This window comes from Asterias amurensis, chromosome 5 (genome assembly GCF_032118995.1).
Source record: "Asterias amurensis chromosome 5, ASM3211899v1".
In the NCBI taxonomy this organism is placed as follows: Eukaryota; Metazoa; Echinodermata; class Asteroidea; order Forcipulatida; family Asteriidae; genus Asterias; species Asterias amurensis.
Genome location: NC_092652.1, coordinates 22,415,153 through 22,439,834, shown reverse-complemented (window position 1 = coordinate 22,439,834; position 24,682 = coordinate 22,415,153). Strand labels below are relative to the sequence as shown.

Genomic DNA, 24,682 nt, shown 5'->3' with positions numbered 1-24,682 from the left:
GTGTTTTCTACTTAAACCACGAAAACCACCCTGATCCCCTTTTCTTCTTGGCTTCGGCTCTCATGCTGGCATCGAATTTGTCGAACGGATTGTAGTTTCCTTTCTTCACTTTCCCAGTGATATCTGCCTCTTTTCGCACATCTTCTAAGCCATGGACTCGGTCTTGCCAGCCAGGTTTACCAGAGCGTTTCTCAGATTCAATCAGAAGGTCAATGTATTCGACCGTGCTTAGGGGGTTTGGCTTCAGTGCTATCTCTTCCAAACGTGTGACGCTTCTGTGCGCTTCGGCTATTAACGCAAACACGACCTTTCGGACCTTTACCAAACTTTCCTGGTGTTTTTTTATGACTTGCTGAACCGTCAGTTTCTTTCCAGATGCATCTTTGAATCTCGCCTCAATCTCTTTGTACGTCTTCTCTTCTTCCTCTTCGTAGAATTCGAACCTGTACTGCTGATTGAAATGCACATCCCATGAACACTTCCCTTGGCACACAGTACAGACCCCGTCGCTCATCGCCGAACACTTGACTTTATCCGCATCGTTTGCGATATAACAAGGATAATGACAAGTCCAGTGGCATTTGCTGCAGTTGGTTATGTACTCTCCAGTTATTTCTACTTTTCTACATTTGGGAACCTTCACCGTTACTTTGAAATCTTTATTTGCTTCGATTTGCGCTTCCTTTTCTACCAGGATTCGTTGCTCCTTTCTGAGAGATTCGTGTTGGCAGTTTCCTACCATGATCTGAGGCTGAAGGCCTTGGATTGTAGTCTCAAGACGCTTTCTCTCCTCCAACACTTCCTTCGTAAGGATAAGACTTCGAGCTTCAAGAGTCTGCACATTTTGAAAGAATGCCTTCAAACTTTCGGATCCCATGTCCCAGAACATTGTATCAATCTTTCCATGATCCTTTCCACTAGACGTTTTATCGCCACCCTGTTGATTTGGTTGTCTCACTTCAGCAAAGAGGGCCGAATTATTGAACTTAAACAACTTCCATGTGAAAGGGATGTCTGCCTCTTTCAGTGCAGCCATAACAAGAGGATCTTTTTGGTCTGCAAATGTTGCAAGTAGAATGATGTTGTCGACAATGTCCTTTCCAAACACCGACAAAATGGCATCGAAAACATACCGCTGTGTTTGGGTTAAACGCACATTCGAAGCCTGGACAACAAACCCAATAGCATCAATGTGATCGATCCCGTGAGACTCTGCATCTGAGAAAAACTCACGGATCTGGTCATAGATTTCTTTATCTCTTTGAATGCCACGAGTATCACCGAAGCCTGGTGTGTCGATTATGGTTAGATCGTAAGGCAACATAAGGTTTTCGTCCATCAGGGTATACGATGTGATAACCTGTGTCTGGCTATGAGCTTGTGATGATCCTTTTCCTTCACCGACATCAACCACTTTAAACCGGTACTTATCATGCCACTCTACTTCCAAGATGTAATTGACCATCGCGTTGATCAGGGTGCTCTTTCCTGAACCTGTGACGCCAACAACCATGATCACTTTGTGCTCTCTTTGTATCTTAGATCCTTCACCAAAGCTGTAACTACGACTCTGGTCCTTCTCACACAACTTCTTGAGAGGCAACTTAAAAATTATCGGTTGTCCGGTATTCGGGTCACCAGGTTGAAGTATTATTGACGATTTAATGATATATTCCTTGATGAGTTTACGGGTCGTACACTCCACCTTGCTTACTTCACCTGCCCCCGCGTTCCCACAAAAGCCCAAAACTTTGATGTTGTAGCGCGTTTCAGATTTGACTCCTCTGATAACAAACTTGCAGGAAGAATCGTCTGTCTTCTTTCTTACTACCCCGGGGTCGTCATCGCTGCTGTATTCAACCTCGTAGTGCTTCACTTCAGCACCACCGACAGTAGGCTTTGTCCACTTGATTTCGATCTGTGATGTTGATACCTGCTGGGCTTTTAAGCCACTTGGTGGACCAGCAGGAAGCGTAGTGAAATGATCACTTATGTCACTAGGTATCATCTCGGATTCCTTACCCTTCTTCACACTGCAAACTACTAACACCCTGGCATGGTAGGTCGTATTTGGATCTAAATCGGAAATCAAACAAGGGCTGGCTTTAACGATACCTTTCTCTTTCTGCAGATTGTCCTCCCAACCACCGTCTTCAGATTTTGCAGACTGCTTGCGATTGACCACTTTGCGGTATTGTATGAAGTAGTCAACTATCTCTACTCCATGTCCTACAGTGTTAGGATCGGTCCATGTGATAACAACACTTGTTGATTTGATGTCACCAACTGCAGGTTTTCCTGGTTGGCTTGCTGGACAAGTTGTACAATGATCGCTAGTGGTACTAGGTGGACTCTTGATGCCCGTCTTGTACAAGGCAACTACCTGAAATGTGTAAGTAGTATTTGCCTCCAGACTCTTAATTTTGAACTCCTTCTTGGACGATTTAACATCAATTTCGTTGATCATGTTTCCCGCTTCCATCAACTGGATGACGTAGCTTTCAACGATTTCATCATTTCCCATCTTACCGGGCTGTTTCCATTCCAGAACGACACTGGAAGCAGTCACGTTACGGAACTCGGGTTTTTCAGGCGGTTTTGCCGACAGTGTTGTTGCCACAGCACTTCGCTCGCTCTCGGGGCCCACACCTGCCGAGCATACGGCACTGACTTGGAACCGTATGGACTGGTTTGGTTCGAGGTTTTCAATCAAGACTTGGGTTTCCAGGCTCTTTGTTTGCATCTCTTGAGGGTCACTTGTTTGCTCATTCTGACCACGAAATACTTTGTACTTGACAGCGTACCTCTGAACATTCGACATACCATACTTCGGTTCAGTCCATGTCAGATTAACTGAGTGTTGATCGATGACGTCACACTGGGGCTTCAAAGGCTGACTTGGTGGTTGGAAGTCCTCTTGAGTCAACTCGCCTTGCTCAAATAGATTCACTATTCCGCCGATTCTAGTACCACGTTTCCCTTCTGCAGATCCGGAAGAGTGTTCAAATCCGGTCTCAATGAACTTGGTGCAGTCTTTTTGTTGATTGCTGTCAAAGAATTCAGCAAATAGTCTTGCCTTGAGCCTCATCTCCTTCAACACGGACGTATCGTCATACCATTGGCTATCTTCGTAAGAACCACCTTTTTTCTCTGCGATGTACTCGGACAGCGCCCTCAAGTAACCTTCCTCTTTCCCCTTCAGTTGGAAAGTAAAGCAAACCACGTTCTCGATACACGGGTCTATGAGAATAGCGTCTAAATTCTCACGAGATTTCACGATGTCTACCTTTGGGAGAAACTTGACGTAGAGTTTGACAGAACTTAACTCTTTGCGCTTACTCAATACCCAAGCATCGAGTGACTTCAGGTTGAATGGTGACGAATCAACATCCCGGAACATGTCCTTGATGCGTCCCTCGCCGTCACTTCCACTCCTTATCAGGGGCAATATGTGTGCTAGCTGTTTCTTGTAGCTTGATTTGTACTCCGTCAGTAGCTTTATGTAAAACTCAAACTTCTCTTTTAACTGGGGGAAATCTTTAGTCAATGGGTCATTCGCCATCTCACGTGTTCTCGTCAAACAATCATCTATACCTTCAAGGAAAGTCTGGACCTGTGTAGGGAGACTGTCACTTACAGCACTACAAACCCGAGCAGATCTAGGATCTATCTTGCCTAGTGGATATAAAAATACCTTAATCGGAATGGCTTTCGCCTCAGACATTTCGGGCAAGGTTGACAGAAATTGAACAACATCTTCAACATCTGCCGGGTTTCGTTCAAGGGGCAAGTCACTATAAACCTTCCACCGAACGTGTTGGTCCCAACCGGCAGGAATATCGTCCTCTTCTTTGACATGGGCTGCAAGTTTGTCCACTAGGTCAGTTAGTACTTTTGCAGCATCTTCCTTTTCGTCACCCCCACAGTAATCAAACACGATAAAGGTGTTCGACCCATACAAAATTGACTTAACAACATGAGTGGCATTACCATGTCCTGCAAACAAGTCAGGGTCTTTGCCTTTGAGATTGGATTCTAGTGCTTTCTGCGTCAAGCATTCAAGCTTGCTGCTTGTGTTGACATGCAGAGTGAGTCGACAGCGACTGTCTAAGGGCTGTCGATCATGCAGATATTCTGCAGCCGCCTCAGCCTTAACTAATCCCCCCAGAACACTTGCCTTAAGGGAAGCGTCAAGACCTAAAGCCACTGATTTGTTTTTGAATGAATCTGACCGAACTACGGTGAGCTTGGATCCTTTCTGTTCCACTACTTTCAGTTGATCTCCTATGGTTTCTTTGTTAATGGGCGTGATACCAGTTGTAATAGCCTCATCACTACGGACGTCGTATAATGTTCCTATGCGCATTGATCTACCCAGAGTTGGTATCTCCAGTGTGCCTGAGAGGGATTCATCCATGATGGAACGCTAGCCTGCAAACAAGAGTTAAAATCAAAACAAAGAAAAACAACAATAAGTTCAGTTCTAATAGATGGACATTTGAATTGGGGATACAGGATATTAATCTTGGTTGGATCAGCAAATACACCGATGTGTGTAAGCATATGTACTCAGTACTTCCCCGAGCTCTTACTCTTGTGGGATTCGAACCTACGACCTTTGCAATTCTAGAGCATTGTCTTACCAAGTAGACTAGACCCGTGAGTTTTTGCCACATAGCTCGGGAAAGTACAACAGTGCTAACACACATCGGTGTGTATGGGTAAAAACAAAATGTTCAGGTGCTATTTGCAATCAAGTCACTGTATATAAAAACAAACTAGATCACCGTTACCAAATAATTGTAATAAAAGAGTAATTTAAATTGATTACAGGAATTTCAAGTGTTACAAACTCCACGCTGATCACTGACAGTCATGGAATGAAACAATTAATCCTAGTTAGACTAGTTATTGTAAAACAACGCAAAAACAGTGTTGGGTATTTTTTTTTATCAACGAACGTGATGTCACAGAATTTGTTTGTAACAAAGTCCCATTGGCTCAATTTGACGAGCTGCTTTTTAACACAAATACTAGTTAAGCAAAAAACAAAAAGGCTTAAACTGCAAAATTTTACATGGGTGTTAACATCACATAAATATACACAAGAAAGATGACCAATGCAAATGCGTTTTGCAGAAACTAGTATTATTTTAGTTATTCGTTTAATTTTAACACCGCATTTGTTCTTCTTTATTATACCAGAAAAGAGATAACTGTCAAAATAGCATTCAACTTTTACCATTTCTACTGTAAAAAAACACCCACACCCACACACGCACACCTTCCTGCAGTAGACTGTCTCTATCCGCAAAGACATGAATAACTTGCTTTTCAGAACAAGTGATTTCATTGGGTACCGTGCAGTGACGTATTGAGCTTTCTATTGCTGTGTTTAGATAATTTCTGCCTAAACAGCACTATGAAATTGGCCCCTTGTCATTGTCGTTTGGGGGACGCGTTATACAAGAACAGCGCTCAGAAGTGTACGAAAACTATTAACGCAAAACAATCCGTGTAAGTCTGAACAAAGCCATGTCAAATGGGTTCGTTAGCCCCTTAAATGTAAACACAAACTCATTTTCAACACTTTAAGTCGTAAAAATTCAGCTTTCTTTTCGAATCGATTGAAAATTTGTTTTTGGACTCACCAGTGAGCTATTTCAATAGTTCCTTATTCCGAAGATCCCAGTAGTTGATCAGATCTTTCTGGAACTATAGGAAAGAAGAATCAATTATACCTTGTTGGGGGGGGGGGGGGGGTCTAGAGTAAGAAACATATCTATCCCGCCCAGGGGCGTCAATCTGTCTTGAAATGGAGGGGGGGGGGGCATATGATATTGTGTCACCCACCCTCTAAAAGATGGGGCATGGGGGGGGGGGTGACACATGTTCCCTTGTGTCCCCCCCCCCTGATTGACACCCATGATCCCACCCACCCGTTGCAAATGCAAACTAAATGTTAAATATCATCTTTGTGGCTGTCCCGATCTATAATTTTTACACACTTGTCTTAACAATCCAATGAAGAACGATGTTCAACCACTTTTTAAGAACAAACACTGAGGTATGGGACAACCTGTAGCTTTATAACTCTGGGTTAATCAACACATTTCTTATCTTTTTTACTATTTCCATTTATTTTGTAGATACACACTAGACAGCGACTTTATTTTACTGAAGTTTAATCGAAGTCTTTTTTGGAAGACACAACACATGCTTTGACATACGACGTCCGCACGATGCAGATATGGAACGGAAATGCATGAATACCCAGCATTTCCAGCATTTGCGGGTAATTCCTTTTTGTACATTTTGACTGCCAATATGGGAGCTTGATAAAGCCGGTGTATATTTGCGTGTACTTACACGTGCCATTATTTCATCTAAGAGGCCGAATTGTGAGTCGAACGTTGACGTTTTGAATAAGGCTAAAAAATTCAGTCTAAAAGTCTTCTGTGTGTGACGGTCATAGAAATTGTACCCCCACTGTTATTTTTATTGCACTTACTTACTATGTAACATTTAATTATTCAAGAGAAGCGCCCTCTCTTGGACAGCATTCCAATTTCGCGCGCTTCCGCCACCCTCATAATGACTCTAGCGAAGACCTGACAACATGTAATTTGTCTTCGTCTGTTTCAGGTAATAATCTTTTGGTTTATTTTCATACATTTTCCCTCTAAATTCATCATTCATGTACATTATTGTAAACTGGTGTTTATCTTCAACCACTATTGATTCTATTTTTATTCATTTCGAGATTATTAGAGATTTAATGGAATTGATTGATTGCCGGACTAAAGATTTGTCCCGGTTTAGTTTTCTGAATACAAGCTTATTATTTATTTGTTGAACTATACCCTTGTAGTTTAATTGACAAGAGTTGCTATTAATAAGTATTTGTTCTTTAAAACATTTCCGATCAGGAGCATCGGCCAAGTTTTCTTTGCATTTAAGTTGTTGTTTTCCATCGATAATCAAGATGGCGCATGATGTGAAAATCACATGTCATGATCTTGAGACATACCTGTTTACTTAAAGCCGTTTACGATTTCATTTAATACTGTTTGTACATAAAAACTGTTCTGTGATTATTTGTTTTATAAGTTAATTAACATAATGACTCTAGCGAAGACCTGACAACATGTAATTTGTCTTCGTCTGTTTCAGGAAATAAAATGGTGCACCGAGTGTAAAGAAAATCAACTTGCCGTTAGCCTTTATCCTTATACGACTCTCTTAAGTATTGAGAGGGTCACATTGGTGGAGAATCCGGGTATAGAGGCACACCAACGGCACACCTGATTACGACACGGCCGTCATTACTACCTAACCTCTGATGAAGAAGTCCATACACCACTTCACATGAAAAGTCCGCCCAAGCGAGCCTCGAGTGGCCGCCATCTATCCGGCAGAGTGGGACCTTCCCCCATCCCAGCGTACCCACCGAGTTTGACTGGCCCGGGTTTTGAGGTACTCTACCGTGGACATGGAGTGGAACAACGACAACAGTTCAGGAGCGGTTTAATGACTGGAAGCACCATGCAAAAAGAGAGTTGACTTTATTGACTGCAGTTGCGAACACTAAGTTCATTTCGGAAAAGAACAATTTCTGCAGATTGTTTTGACAACCGTATTTGAACATTCTTCTGAAAAATCGTGTGTTTCACCAGCCAGATTTTTTTTCAATTTCGATAAGCATTTTCGGGACTGTTGACAAATGCTGCGTTAGTTTCCACAGTAACTGAGCACACAAAAGAACTTTTACGCCCACTGTGTTCATTACATTCCAGCCATTCAAAGTGATAATGACTATTGCGTAACTTCTCCAAGTGTTCAACAACTTCCAGCTATTCAAAGAGACAATGACTATTGTATGACCATTATGTTGAGCCTCTGTTGTGATTGGATTTAACCCTCATCGCATTAGGTGTATCACTTACAGTACACCGCCCAAGTGCTACTGGTCTTTCGCATTTCAATTGATTGACATTTGTTTTGTATTGAATTCATTGTGATTATTTGTGTTTGGCAAACGTGTGTGGCAAAGCAATTTCTTGTAGTGGTTTTACAAGGACAGTAGCAAACCGAGTCCTGATAAATTGCGAGTTGTTTTATTGCATTGCCAGATTGGTTTCCGAAATTGTTTTCATTGTTGCGCCAAAATGAGTACACACACTTTTGAATTACACTTCAGATGTATTTGAATTTTGCATTGATTACCAAATTTGAATTTCAATCTCAGATATTTTGAACTTTGCATTTATGTACCAAGTTTTGAATTTCAAATACTTACCTTTGCATTTTCTAATTGCATTATCAATCATCTCTTAAATTGGACTGTGTTCTTGCAAATATCCATTGTCTTCTTCAAGCAAGATGGATACCCCAAGGAGATTGGTTCCCGATGCAAATTTCTCTTCACCAACCTCAACTACACATCGACGACCAAGCCGCCAAACGCTACACAACCCTTCGGCAGACACCAGACCAAGGCAAAGATTTGGAGCTCGAGAACAATCTTCGACCCCAACTTTGAATTTCAACAATGTCAATCCGCTCAGTAGTGATCAAATGCTGTCTCAACTTGAACAATTAGAGAATCGACTGACTCACAGTTTGTCTCGGCACCCTCCTGTAGATCTGCATCACCCTACACAGAGTACCAGAACACAGCCAGTGCCAAGACGAAGTTCTTCTTCAGCAAGTTATCCCTTGCTCACACCACACAACCAAAGCAGACCTGACACTGAACACCGATCGTCTCCATCTCACCATCGTCTCCTTCCGTCACACCAAGTGAAATCGGTACCAATTTTCACTGGGCGTGATCAAGGTTCCACTGTAGCCATTGATGACTGGGTACGAGATGTCAAGTACCTCATCGAGACAACCTCAATGCCAATTGACATTCAGTTTTCCACCATAGTCAGGTACCTAGGAGGAGCAGCAAGAAAACTTGTCCTCAATCTACCTCCAGAACAACAAACACCTCGTCAAGCTTTTGCAGAACTGAAAGCCCAATTTGGAGATGTTCTGTTGACTGGTGACCCTTTAGCTAACTTCTACGAGCGCATGAGACTCCCTAATGAGCAGCCGAGCATATACGCCGTCGAGCTTGAAGCGACACTGAGAGCAATCGAGGAAAGATCTGGTGAAAGACATACCATCCAAAACAGGAACGGCATGCTCACTCAGCAGTTCATGAGGGGTGTGAAGGATGAAAAGGTCACCCAAAGACTGGCACCAATGCGACCGAGAGAAATGACATTTAGAGAACTGCAGGTCGAGTTGCGACAACTAGAAAGAGAAGCTAGAATGGCAGCAGTTCTGAAGACTGGAGCAAAGATTCAATTGCAACATAGTCAACAGTTTCGACCTCAAGTCCAGCAACAATCTCCTTCGATGTCTCCATCCATGTCCCCATCTATTTCTCCATCAAGTTCTTCTGGTAGTATGAACTACGATAGAACCCCACCTCTTCCTCAAAGCTTGCAGCCCAACACTGAACGGGAAGTGCTCGAAGACCTCATTCTCACAGTTCGTCAGCTAGCACAGAAGGTTGATCAAATCACTACCACGACTTCACACAACAGGTATCAACACAGGAATGCAGACGAAATATCACCGAACCAGCGTGTCTTTATTTGCCACAGGTGCGGTCAGGAGGGGCACATCGCCAGAGGATGTAGAAGTACCCCTTTAAACGAGCAAGGCCCACGGCCAGAGGGCAAGCCGTCAGAGGCCAGGAAGTAACATGCCCACCAGAAGTTTCTCCTTCAAACGAAATGTCATGGAATTCTCCTTCAATAACTCGACACCCTAACACAATACCTGGTCATCAACAACTTATTGGTCCCAATAATGAAGACATCGTGAAGATTGACGACTTCAGTTACAGAGCACTAATCGATTCTGGTTCACAGGTTACTTCAATAACAGAGGACTTATGGAAAGAACACCCCAAGCTCAGAAATGTCGCTCTCTCTTCAGCAGATGTCTCCATCGAAGGTGCTAGTGGTCACCGAGTACCTTACTTAGGCGTCATTCCTGTATCACTCACAATCATGAACGTTGTCTACGAAGACGTCCCAGCCTTTGTTGTACCAACAGATAAGTACCGCAGAGATGTTCCCATTCTGATAGGCACAAACGTGATAAGAACTTCAAAAAGAGACCAACAGATAAAGAGAGGTGTAAACTACATGAAGCTACTCCAGACAGAAAATCCAGCATGGCATGCAGCTTTCAGCAACACTACCAACTCAGAACCTGGAGATCAGCGTGGTTTGATCGGTTACGCAAAGTACATTGGTCGCTCTGTTCGTGTGATTCCACCGGGAAAAGAAGAAGACATCAATTGTCAAGCGCCTAGTAACCAAGGTTTTCCCTACACGGCTGTTGTTGAGAGTCTTCTTCAAACCTCATCTTGTCTGAAGGTTAGCAACTTGGTAGCAGACATTGGTCCCAACTGCCGAGTACCTGTTAGACTGTGTAATATCTCAGCAAAGCCCATTGTCATCAAGCGCAACAGTAGACTAGCCCAACTGTCATCCATACTACGAGTTGATGATGTACCTGTTCAAGAGCAAGCTGGAAACTCTCCTTCAACCGCAAGTGTTAGAAGTGCCACAGTCACAGACACGGTGCCTACCATCATTCCAAATCTTGATTTATCCAAATCAGCACTCGAGAACGAGGCACAGAAACAACAGCTTGACAATCTCCTTCATGAGTTCTCAGATGTATTTTCATCCAACTCACTTGACTTTGGCTGTACCTCAACCATCAAACACAGCATCCCGCTCATAGACGACCAACCATTTCGACTCCCTCATCGCAGAATTCCAGCCGCTCAATACCAAGCAGTCAAGGATCATCTGAAAGGAATGGAGGAATCAGGCGCCATCCGCCGGAGTAAGAGTCCATACGCCTCTCCAATCGTGATAGCGCACAAGAAAGATGGCTCCCTCCGTATATGCATCGACTATCGGCAGCTGAATAATAAGACAGTTCGCGATGCATATCCTCTTCCTCGCATCGAAGAAGCTTTAGATGCCCTTGGTAAAGCCCGTCTGTTCACGACGTTAGATTTGACATCAGGCTATTGGCAGGTGCAGATGGAAGAAAAAGATATCCCAAAGACAGCCTTCACAACTCCCATGGGACTGTTCGAGTGTGAGAGGATGCCATTCGGATTATCGAACGCCCCAGCAACGTTCCAGCGTCTCATGATGTCCTGCCTTGGAGAACAGAATTATGTCACATGCCTGCTCTACCTTGACGACATCATCGTTTTCTCAGCCAACTTTGACGAACACATCGAACGCCTAGGCAAAGTTTTTTCCTGCCTCAGAGAACATGGTCTGAAACTCAAACCGTCGAAGTGCAACCTGTTGCAAGAGGAAGTTAAATACCTTGGACATGTTGTTTCCGGTAAAGGTATTGCCACGGATCCAGAGAAAACAGCACAAGTGTCAGACTGGCCATCTCCTTCAAATCGCAAAGAAGTACGAAGATTCTTAGGTTTCACAGGCTACTACAGAAGATTCATCAAAGCATACTCAAACATAGCTGCACCACTCTACAACCTCATATCTGGTGATCCAAAACGCAAGAAGAGAGGAACAAGACAGAAGTCTCCTTCAGTACCATTCATATGGACGGAAGATTGTCAGCGAGCAATGGATCTACTGAAACAACACATGACGTCACCACCGATTCTTGCATACGCTGACTATGAACTTCCATTTCTCCTTCAAACTGATGCATCTGGTGTAGGACTTGGAGCAGTACTCAGCCAAGTACAGAATGGAAAGGAAAGGGTAATCGCCTACATCAGCAGAGGTCTTAAGCCAGCAGAATCTCGCTACCCTGCACACAAACTGGAGTTTCTAGCGATGAAATGGGCTATAACAGATAAACTACGAGACTACCTGATCGGCAACGAGTTTACTGTACTGACGGATAACAATCCACTCCTATACGTCACCACATCCGCTAAACTTGACGCCACTGGTCAGAGATGGGTTGCCTCGCTTTCGCAGTTCAACTTCACTGTGAAGTACAAGCCTGGCAAAAACAACGCAGCAGCAGACGCACTCTCTCGTAAACCACACCCTGACAGTCCAAGAAGTTCTCTCTCATTCCAGACCGATGCAGTTACAATCCCGCCACATATTGTCCAAGCAATCTGTAACAGCCAACCACTTGTAACTCTCTCCTTCATGGAACCTCCAACAGCTAGATGTGAACACATTGTGCAGAGCCAACCACATCTCTCTGCCAATGAACTACATCGAGTGTCTCACACTGAACTTGTTTCAGCTCAAAGGTCAGATCCTGATATCTCAAGAACTCTATACTATCTTGAGAAGGGCAAGAAACCAACTCTAGCAGAAAGAACTCGAGAACGCAGTGGTTGTCTTCTTCACTTGAAGCAATGGAAGAAACTTCACATGAGAGATGGGTTATTGCACAGAGTGATACAGAAACAAGACGGGTCATCAGCTCAACAACTAGTTCTACCACAGCAGTACAAGACCACAGTGATGAAACACCTTCACGATGACTTTGGCCATTTTGGGTATGAAAGAACTATCGACATGGTGAGGAACCGCTTCTTCTGGCCCAAGATGGCACATGATGTGAAGGAATGGTGTGAACGCTGTGAGAGATGTTGCCTCAGAAAAACACCAACCACAAAAACAAGAGTACCCCTGGTCACCATCAACACCTCAGAACCGATGGAGCTGCTATGTATAGATTATCTCAAGCTAGAGCGAAGTAAGGGAGGTTATGAGAACATACTTGTTGTAACAGACCATTTCACCAAGTATGCACAGGCATTTCCAACAAGAGATCAGAAAGCAGACACAGTTGCAAAAGTTCTTTGGGATAACATCATCCAACACTACGGCTTTCCCGTCAGACTGCATGCCGACCAAGGTAGAAACTTCGAAAGTCAGCTGATCCGAGAGCTCTGCAAAATCTCAGGCATCAAAAAGAGTAGGACCACCCCTTACCACCCTCAAGGAAATGGTCTCACAGAACGCTTCAACCACACACTTCTTAATTTGCTAGGAACACTTGAGACTGAACAAAAGAAGAACTGGAAACAATTCGTTGGCGTAATGACTCATGCTTACAACTCAACTCGTCATGACTCTACTGGATACGCTCCATTCTACCTCATGTTTGGTCGACATCCGAATTTACCGGTAGATCTGATGTTTGGACTGAAAGCAAACAAAGAGGATACAACGTCCTACGAAGAGTACATAGAGCAACTCAAAGGCAGACTTCAGTTCGCCTACAAAAAAGCAAGTGATCTCGTCAAACAAGCACAGGCAAAACAAAAGCGCTTATACGACCGAGGCACACACACAGCTCCTCTTCAAATTGGTGATAGAGTCCTCATACAAAACAAACATCTCGTTGGAACCAGTAAGCTAGCAGACCGATGGGAACCTCAACCTTACGTTGTCATCTCTAAACACTCAGACGTCCCTGTCTACACTGTCCGTTCCCTCGACGATGGTAAAGAGAGAACCGTCCATAGGAACTTGCTGACCCCTTGTATGTTTCTTCCCATCGAAGATGAAAACTTAAAGGAGGCAACAGCAAATGTAAACGGAGTTGACACTCGAACAACACAAGAAATCGAGCAAGTATCATCCAAACCCACAGCGGAGGACGATATAAGTTCTAGTGAGGATGAGATCGACATCAATTTTCTACCTGTAGAGACAACACGTGACATTATGCATTCTCCTTCATTATCACCCCCAGAACTCACACTAGTTACGATAGATGCAAGACCAGAGAACATCACTTCTACGTCTCCTTCATTGTCACCCCCAGTGCTTACCCCAGAGAACATAAGCACATCTCAAAGTGTGGATGAAACAAACACGGAGAGCTCATCGTACACCTCACCACCAAGCCAAAGACCAACTAGACTCAGACGGCCCGTCAACAGACTGAATTATGACTATCTTGGACAAACCAAGCAACACAGAGTCCAACCTCAGTCAAGGCAGACTAAAGTTAGCCGAGGACGCAGACTGTTTGAAAAGTGGAAGGACCCAAAGATGGCTGAAACGCGAAAGAAAGTGTGTTTCAGACTCCTTCTACAAGAACACAGCCCAATCTAGATTTCCCTTGTTAATATGTATTGTAAATAGTGATTTATGAGATAGTGTATTTACTTATACTGCCGTAATGCAAAAATTGCTGTTTTTTGTTTCTAGCTTACTAAAAGTAAGTAGCCTAAGCGAAGAAAGATTGCAGTGAAATTTTGCGACTTTCTTATGTTGAAGTTTTTATACACTTCACGTGTTCTAAAATTTTCTGAGTAGTAGAAAATACACTATTCAGTAGCGATTTCAAGTATTTCTAATTGTGTTACTATAGGCAGTGCAAGTAATACGTAGTTTCCTGTTGTATAAACTTTGCACATAATTATTTTTCTGTAAATACTGTGCATGTAAAGAAATGTTGAGGACAACATTTCCTCAAAGAGGGGAATGATGTGACGGTCATAGAAATTGTACCCCCACTGTTATTTTTATTGCACTTACTTACTATGTAACATTTAATTATTCAAGAGAAGCGCCCTCTCTTGGACAGCATTCCAATTTCGCGCGCTTCCGCCACCCTCATAATGACTCTAGCGAAGACCTGACAACATGTAATTTGTCTTCGTCTGTTTCAGGTAATAATCTTTTGGTTTATTTTCATACATTTTCCCTCTAAATTCATCATTCATGTACATTATTGTAAACTGGTGTTTATCTTCAACCACTATTGATTCTATTTTTATTCATTTCGAGATTATTAGAGATTTAATGGAATTGATTGATTGCCGGACTAAAGATTTGTCCCGGTTTAGTTTTCTGAATACAAGCTTATTATTTATTTGTTGAACTATACCCTTGTAGTTTAATTGACAAGAGTTGCTATTAATAAGTATTTGTTCTTTAAAACATTTCCGATCAGGAGCATCGGCCAAGTTTTCTTTGCATTTAAGTTGTTGTTTTCCATCGATAATCAAGATGGCGCATGATGTGAAAATCACATGTCATGATCTTGAGACATACCTGTTTACTTAAAGCCGTTTACGATTTCATTTAATACTGTTTGTACATAAAAACTGTTCTGTGATTATTTGTTTTATAAGTTAATTAACATAATGACTCTAGCGAAGACCTGACAACATGTAATTTGTCTTCGTCTGTTTCAGGAAATAAAATGGTGCACCGAGTGTAAAGAAAATCAACTTGCCGTTAGCCTTTATCCTTATACGACTCTCTTAAGTATTGAGAGGGTCACATGTGTAAATTAGAAAAGGAGTAATATGGAAAAGGAGTGATCGGCTTCCTGTGGAATTGCGTCAAACTTACCAGCAGGTTCCAACTCTAGACGTGGTTGTGACTCTATCAGTGATTCGGCGGAACGAGAAATTAGGCAGGCCCAAATCCAGAAAGAAATCTGTTGAGGACGAGATCAAGAAAATCCGCCAGTAATACACTGGTGGTGTCCCACACAACAGTCTGCTGATTCAGAAGCTGTTTTTTTTTGTAAATATAAAAAAAGTATCACACATAGATCTTTGTCATTTGATTTGTGGAACATGCGCAACGTTAGACCGCTGGAAACGAACCCTAAAGCATCTTCATTTGGCGACGCTACACTGTAAAAAGTATCCGGTAATTTTGCTGCCGGAAAAAAAAAAACCGTATTCCTGCAGCAAAATTAAACGGACAAAGTTTTTCATTCCGTAAAATATGAAATCCTTTTGCACATGTGTACACGGTTGTGGCTGAAACTAAATATGTACTTACATGTACTTTATTATGTGTAGGTGTTTGGGCAAACGTGGTTGGTTGTAATAACGCTAATTAGCATAATTAATATTTGCATTTACGGAAAACCCGTAAAATAATGGCGAAATTTACGGAATAATTCACTTTACGGAGTCCGTTAAAATACGGATAATTTTTACAGTGTAGTTTTAGTATTAGTCGCCGTTTTGCAACATCGACTATCTCTTAGGGATTAGGCAAACAGACTAGGAATTTGGTATACTGCATCCGACCAGACCTGACCTGACCTGACTAATCCTGCAGACATTATAACCACCCTGATGGGTAATTTACTAGGACCTGACCCGACCTGACCTGACCAGCTTTTTCCATGTCTATTTCTGATCGTCGTTCCCAAAGGCTATGGAAACGTTTTCCCGGATTTGTCTCATAAAAGAAGTGACGCCTATTATTATGGTTTTTCCAACAAAAGTACAGAAAGGGTACCATATTTTTTTTATTATGTTATACTTTATGAAAGGTTACCCGATTGAAAACCGGGCACCCCCATACTGGGAAAGAAACACAACTTTTAGAAAACTTCACTTTTTCATTAAAAAACGCTCATTGTTCTAAGTACGCAAGTCGAATTGAGCGGATGCTACGTTTCCATTTGTTCCCGCTCGTTCGTCCAAGCGAGGCAATTGGTTGCGCCACACCTGGTAAGGTTGGAATCGTCCAAGTCATTTTAAAGTTATGTTTTTGCTGGTTTTTATATTAAGCGTGTTGGGTTGACAAATTTTGGTGTATATTCTTTTAATGGTGTAAACTTGTTCAAACTACAAGAATCTGTGTGCAAGTTATTTGAAACCAAATGTTGAGTACATTCATAAAATGTATGCATTTTGAGTGTATAAACACAGAATATAATAACTCTGTGAAATCTGAACTGTTCCATTTCTGTCGGATTTGCTTGGTAGAATGGATTAGTCCAGATTGCACCTCATGATTATATTCTGTGTCAATGCACTTAATAATGTATCCACTATTTGCATATTATTTTTGTCATACGGAAATTCCCTGCTTTTATTTACAGATTTTTTACATGTTCTACAGCTCATACATTGGGGACCCAGTTCATTGGGGTTGAACAATGAAACAAATAACAATAGAAACAACTGAAACTTGTCCACCTAAAGTTTACAGTTCCACGCAATGCACCAACCGTGTCCGCCATTGAAACAGACAGGGAATGAATATTCGGGAAACGACGCTGTGAAATAAAGCATCGAATCCATGTTGTAATGATAACAATTTTGGGCGACACGCTCCGCTGCACTTGTCAACATAAAGTATGACACGTGACGTGTGTTCCACCAATCAAACGACAAGGATCAATCAGCTATGTCCCTTTTCGAATCCACGGCGTCGGCTTTGGATTCGGCTTCAGGCTCCATGCTTTCGTCTGAAGCCCTGAGCGCGTGTACGCAATTATCGAAACAACCGCGGGGCCAAGCTAGCCTGAGATGAGCCGAATCTGGAGATTAGTCGTGGTTTCGAAAAGTGCCGTAGTGTTGCGACACAGCAGGGTTCTCCCCCGAGTGAGAAATATTTTGCCAATGGTTTACATGAGTGGGCCGAAACAATTAGGGGGAAATAATGTATTTTACAAGATCGATAGATAGCCTAGTCTGAGTTTGTGTAATTATTCAGTTACTCGTTCTTAAAGGAACACGTTGCCTTGGATCGGTCGAGTTGGTCTTTGAAAAGCGTTTGAAACCAGTTGTTATAACATTCATATGATTAGAAAGATATTTTAAAAGTAGAATGTAATGATCCACACAAGTAAGACTCGAAATTGCGTGGTTTTCATTTTACCTCGTCGACAAACACGGTCGGCCATTTATGGGAGTCAATTTTATTTTTCAGCGATCTTGTTAAAGACACTGCAGACACTATTGGTAATTGTCAAAGACCAGTCTTATCACTTACTGCATCTCAACATATGCATAAAATAACAAACCTGTGAACATTTGAGCTCAATCGATCATCAAAGTTGGGAGATAATAATGAAAGAAAAAACACTGCCCTTGTCACACATGCGCTTTCAGGTGCTCGATTTCGAGACCTCAAATTCTAAACCTGAGGTCTCGAAATCAAATGCGATGAAAATTACTTCAAAAACTACATCACTTCAGAGGGAGCCGTTTCTCATAATGTTTTATACTATCAACCTCTCTTGCTTCATTAATCGTTATACAAAGAAAGGTTTTATGCTGATAATTATTTTGAAAAGTTGCCAATAGCGTCCACTGCCTTTAAGGGGATGCATATTTTTATTTAAAATATCATGTAATGTAAGAGTAGAGAAGTCATGATCACTCTCTCATGATCAACCTCTCCCCATTACTCGATACCAAGTAAGGTTTTGTGCTAATAATTATTTTGAGTAATTACTCATAGTGTCCACTGCCTTTAAACTATTTGTTGACAAGGCCCTATGGCAATTTGTATACTCGGTGTAATACAAAATAAAGTGTTATAAACATTGAAGTTATCTAAGAAAACCAAAAGTGTATCATTCTACTCTGGAGTGTTTATTATCTCAAAAGTCAAGATTTCAAGTATGAGGGCGGGGTTCCTGTGAGCACTCATGTCGTCGGTGTTGACCCCTTACCACCCACTTAGAAACGTCACTTAACTGCTTAGCCCAATGCTCATTACCTCCCATTATACGAAGGCCACACCGCATGGTTAATAAACAGAACAAGTTTTTTCAAAAGAAGAATAAGTTTTCAAACGAAAGCAGGTAGATATTATGTATATAAGACCATTTAACGAGGGTAGGCCTAGCTATTTTGTTATTGCCAGAAGACAAAATTTAACAAAACGTATACAACACAGAGAGGTTCCTTACCTTGGATGTTAAGTGAAGGTTCGATTATTCAAGGAATTCGAGAGTGCATGATCGAGGAAAGTCTTCGAAAGTCTTTGAAACTGATGTTTGCCTCCTGACTTCCGATTGTGGATGCACACTGTGGCCTCAGCCAGTTACACTTTCCCCTTTTTATAACCTTTTCTTCTTTTTTTTTGGAGGGGGGGGGGGGGGGCGGCGGCGGGGTGATTTTTATGCTTTGTCGGGAATTTCCGCTCTCATTCAGTGCTTTCTGCTGCTGAATTTCTAAAGAAGTTGCGGTGACTCGGGGCTTTGTAACAAGTTGTTTTGAAGCAGACATGCCAACGTTTCTCTAGACTTAGGGACAAGTCGTTAAAATGTTTGACGCGATGATAGCTTTCCGACTTTCTTCCTGTGCGAACTTTGCAACACTGGCGATGTTCTCGCGAGACTGGCGATGTTCTCGAAAGAACGGCACCCCTTAAACAATTTAAACAATAATTGTTAACAATAAATAAAAACAAAATATTGATAAAAAAAAGAACAGTTAAAAAAAAAAAAAAAAAAGATAAACAAATTAAATAATGAAAACATAATTAAATAAATAAATAAATAAATAAATAAATAAATAAACAAAAAAATAAATAAATGATTGAATAAAATGATCGATGTTGCTATATACTGAGTTCCAAAGTAACCTGTACAATTCAGAGAATTTATCCAAAGCCCATTTAGATGAAATTGTGTCGAACATTGAAGCTTAAAGGCACCTGGAAATAGGATTTTTTTTTTCTTTTAAACATAAGAGTATATGTTTATTAACAATAAAACAATTTTTTGAGTAATTGTTTGTCACGATTTATACGTTAAAAAAATTAATTAAGTGACTGGGGGGTTGACTCCGCCTACCCCTTTTGTGACGTAGGAAAAGGAAGACTTTGCCTCGATCAAACATAGACCCCCCTCGATGCGTAGATAAACACACGTGCAAAAGTACATGTAATTCTAAGACGTGACTGAGTTTGTACGCTGCGAAAAAGGTTTTTTGTGGCATTTTTCCGGCAATGCCGACCAGGTGTATTGCTGCTGGATGCAGCAAAACAACTAAAGATGGGGTCAGTCTTCATCTGTTTCCTGCAGATCCCAAGTATAGGCGGCTGTGGGCTGCGAAAGTCAGATTAACTAGAGCAAAGTGGTCCGGTCCGACGTCTTTTTCAGCGCTGCAGCGAACACTTAGAGCCGTCGTGCTTCGAATCCTGGATACACAACTCATTTGACATGACGAGAAGAGCCATTCTTAAACACGACGCCATCCCAAAAAAATTTCTAGCTAGTGGGAAGTCGAAGAAGGTATCTGAAAGACGTGACGAACTCAGAGGAGCATTTGCTAAACGTGAAAAAATTCGGGTAAGTTTGAACTTTGAGGGTATGTTTTTAGCTTTTGTCAAGTGACACGATTTTTTGTTGGTACCGCATGCGATTCACCGTGCGTGCAGGTCCTATGTGACCGTCCGCCCATTATACAGCAGCCATAGTGCGTGCGTGCAGTCTGCTCCGTGGCCGTATTTCTATAATAATACGTAGGCAGGCAGACCCACATCTTACAACCCATTTGGTCACTAAAAAGTCGCATAGTTAAATAAAAATAGCAGCAATAGCTTTTGTAAAAACCACTAGGCGTTCAACATGTTCAAGTTTCAATGTACGTATGTGTGTAAAATCGTGTCTAAATTTGTTTTGATGTACCATGTACCCAGACGTAATGTACGGGGGTCCGACTACACATTTTCTCTCCAAATTTCGCGCCTTGAAATACGTCACGAACAGCGCCCTCTCGGGTCGGGGCCTACTCGTAAATTTGTAAATACAATCAAAACTAAGATTTTTAAACCTTAGTTAATTTTTTATTCACATTCCTCTCATAAAAACACATATTTTAGTGACAAAAGCTTTATTTAAAAAAAATACCACTTCCAGGTGACTTTAAGCAATTCCTGAAAGTATCCTTGAAGATTCGGATAACAAAATCCCCGAAGAAGAGATAAATCATGCTCTCTTTCAAATGAACGAAAACAAAAGTCTATGTGAAAACGGCCCCTCGGTAGAATTTTACCAAATGTTTTGGTATATTCTTTGTAATGACATCTTGGAATAATACAATGACTGTTTCGCTTCGCTGAAGGGGTTTTAAGCAATTCTATGAGGTCCGCTCTGGTCAAACTTAAAAGAAGTTGAGGACCCGTCATGATTAAAACAACTGGCGTCCTAATAGTCTTTTAAATATTGACTACAATATTTTGTAAAAACTATCACCAATCGTCTGAAACCAGTCATATCCTTTGCAGTTTTAGTGCCCTTTGAACAAAACCAACTTAGAATACCCACTTCGTACTTTCTGGCCTTGAAGCTTCTCTGTAGTTTTTTCCCCGAAGTCATACGCCCTGACTCGAAGATACTGGCGAGCGATGCTGGTTATTACCACATACCAGGCTCTTTCCATGTGATGGATCGTGGAGGAAAGAATTAGCTGGATCAAGGGTGCGTTGTGGTGACGAAAACACACCACTCTTAATCATATCTTGGGCTGCTCTTCCTACCATGGTCTCCATAAGGTTGGCCATAGGTGACGGTGTGGTGGTACCATTATACATACGGAACACTCTCTTCCTGTTTACTCTGTGCAACCAAATGCACATCCTCTTTTTGTCCTTGAGGGGAAATCTGAGATGGAAACAAAAAGCAATAGGGTCTATAGGTGAATATGAGATTTAATGTTGCTTGTTTGTATTTCACACTTGAAAAATAACACTGCAACTTGGCGCTGGATGTCTGTTTCGAATATGAATTCAAATGATGTCAGTTGCCTCAGCTGATGAATGCACCTTTGGATTTAATCAGAACGCAAGCATTTCTATGCTATGGTTACTGACTGTCCAGTGTAGGGCATACGGTTTGCTTCGCCGTTGGTGTCAGTAATCTATCTAAATTTCTTTTCTTTCTTTTGTTCTTGTTTTCTGAAAAGAACCGTTAGTTTAACCTCAATAATGAACTCTGACTCTGGACTCCTGTATCATCGACCACCCTCAACAAATTAGGCCTAGCATTTATCCCAACTATAGTGCACGCATAAATTTGTATAATGATTGTATGTACATGTACAGTCATTTGACCAGTTCGGGATCATTGACCAGTTCGGGATCACTTCAACTTTGCAATAACCAATTAATTATATCATTTCTCATTATTACCAATTTCTGTTGATAAATGTGAAGATTAACATCCATTAAACCAACAAACCCAAAATAATGTGCCAAACATCATCAGCAAATAAATTATGGCCGTTTTCCTGAAGGTTGTCTGCGAAATTTGTCATTTTTTTGTTGAAAAATGTTGGTTGAAAAACACTGTTAAAACTTCTTACCTTTAGAATTGGAGTGCCGGGGCAAAAAATATTTATGTAAAATGATAAGAATGTGTAAAAAACATTCCTGTAAATACTGTACAGTCATCTTGTTTTTTTGAGGAGACGAAGTTATCAAAATCTTCTTTGGGGGGGGGGGGGGGGGGCAACTTACCCTTGACCAGTTCGGGATCACTTAACATCTCATTGCGTCAAATGGTGCCGCACTAACTTACTAAGTCTGGTAAAATCATACTACTGCAGTAGAAAGTTTATTTAGTTGATTTTGAGAAACATTACTTCAACAAATTCTTGTAGATTTTTTATTTTGTGAGAAAATTAAGCTTGGAGGGGTCAATAATGCTTTTTAGGTTCGCTTCACTTTTTCATTTGCCTTTGCTGTTGTTTTGTGGTTTTGTCGCTGGGTTTTGCGCTGCTATTGAAGACACTTGCATGACATTCACTAAAGAAAGGAAGTCCAAGTCCATGCCAACACACCTCTGATGTGTCGTGTCCTTGAGAGACAGTTTTATGAATGGGAGTATGGGTTTGCAATAAAGGGCACTCTACTGATTCAGAATAGATTCAACTGATCCTGAACTGGTCAAACAGGTGACGATACTTTTCTCAAAGCCTCTTCAAAAGAACTAATCTTTTTTTGTCAGTGAATACTTGGTGAGTTTTATGACATGTTTAGGTAAACTGATAAACTTTTTTGTTTAAGATATCAAAGAGATTGCAACAAAAAACCATGTGAATTCAAGAAGTGATCCAGAACTGGTCAAACGACTGTACTTGTACTCACCTATGGTATCTCAGTTTAGGGAGAGATTGTCCTCCAGGTTCTTTTCTCCTCCCTCGGCTTTTACATATAGCTGCTGCACAATTATTCACCATTTCATCTACACCATAAGAAATACTCGGTAAACGTTAGGCCTATTCTAAAATGGAAATTTAAAGACGTTTGGTTCCTCGTTTTAGTCAAAATGTGTGTTTGGTCGTCGAAAGCATGCTCGTCACATCATTTCAAATGTTGCGCGTTGCCGTCAGCACGTGATTAATGGCAGCGCACAGGCTGAACCAGCGTATTGTACGCGCGGCCCGATCTAGTTATTCTATTCTATATCTATGTTGTAAATATACGCACACACAACTCACGCGCGCGTCCTCTTAACTAACGCACATACGCTTTTCAAATAATTTGTTACTTTTCAATTTTCATCTTTCCGTTTCTCTGTCTTGTATCACCTAATCTCAGTCGTCCACGGTAAGCCCATCACAATTGTTTTTATTTATTTTTACGTAATTGGTTTTCAAACATTTGTTGGCGTTCGTTGTATTTTCACAATTTATGTTCACTTAACCACAGTTTATTCCAACCCTCCCCCCTCCATTACCTAGTAAATTTATTATAAAATACTTAACAGGCAGGTCGTGCAGTCTCACTGAGACGAAACCTGCCCTTCCTCAAAGCATACTGCACCTGATGAGTCGTGCTTTTACATTTTTTATTTTTTTCTAAAAGAGGAAGTTAAGTACTTTGTTGCCGGCTTAACATACTAACTACAACCTAACCCACCCCTACCCCCTTCCCCCTTTTATAATTTGTCTTTTAAATTATTTCCCTTTTCTAAAGTATCCTTCTATAACCTAACCCACCCTAACCCCCTTCCCCCTTTTATAAGTTGTCTTTCAAGTTGATTTTCCTTTTTTTCAAAATTCCTTTTATAACCTAACCCACCCCAACACCCCCCCTTTTATAAATTCTCTTTTCAACTATTTCCCTTTTCTTAAATATCCCTCAGTGCCTCAGGTTTCGTGTATATTTTGTCAGGCTTTATGCCGTTAGCCAAATTACGCGATCTAAAATTATTTCTCCGTTATCCCCCCCAAACAATTGCCATTTTATCCAATCTTACAACTTGCGATATGTATTTTGTTTTCTTCCAACTTGTGATATGTATTTAATTTTGTTTTCCACTTAATAATAGGCCTAGTCATTTGTAGTATTTAGTTAGCTGGTAGTAGTTAGCTGGTACTGGCCTACTCTTGGTTAGTATAAAGGAAGTTAATAAATAAATAAATAAATAAATAAATAAATAGATAAATAAATAAATAAATAAATAAACAAGTAAACACATGTTTACCTTTTTGTTATCTGATATTATCCTTTTTATCAACATTTTATTTGAAAGTGTCGTAGGTCAAACAGCAAGTATATCCGTGATCAGTTACTGGAGGCCGAACATGGAGTGTGTCAGCTCTGTGGAGTAAAAGCCCAAGAACTCTGCAATAATATCAAGTCAGTCATAATCCATCTTCTAATCCTCTTGTTTTTAGCATAATTTTGTTACTTTGTTTATATTTTTATTTGTGTATCATGTATCACCCTTGGTGACAAACCTTAAATTAATCAGCATGAACACTTTAGGGCTTTCTTTCCATCATTTAAACTTGAGGTTCTTCCAACAAAGAGGACCTTTACGAAGCCACACAGAGGACACGAGTAATTAAAAATTCTCAACACTCCAGGTTGTTTGGGCATCTCGATCAGTTCAAATGAAAAAAGATTTCATG

General features: G+C 41.1%; 1 protein-coding gene across 1 annotated transcript; it reads right to left on the bottom strand.

Annotated features, from left to right (window-relative positions):
- Positions 1–7: 7 nt before the first annotated feature.
- On the bottom strand, positions 8–18,837 carry LOC139937486 (uncharacterized). The gene is made up of 4 exons (XM_071932638.1): positions 18,727–18,837; positions 15,408–15,495; positions 5,652–5,715; positions 8–4,431 (listed from the first exon to the last, which is right to left on the bottom strand). Exon 4 carries the CDS (start codon positions 4,415–4,417, stop codon positions 8–10), a length of 4,410 nt encoding a protein of 1,469 aa, XP_071788739.1. The 5' UTR covers positions 4,418–4,431; positions 5,652–5,715; positions 15,408–15,495; positions 18,727–18,837.
- Between the last annotated feature and the right edge of the window lie 5,845 nt (positions 18,838–24,682).

Coding starts and splice junctions, on each gene's coding strand:
- LOC139937486 (XM_071932638.1), bottom strand. CDS start 4,417: ATGGATGAATCCCTCTCAGGCACACTGGAGATACCAACTCTGGGTAGA.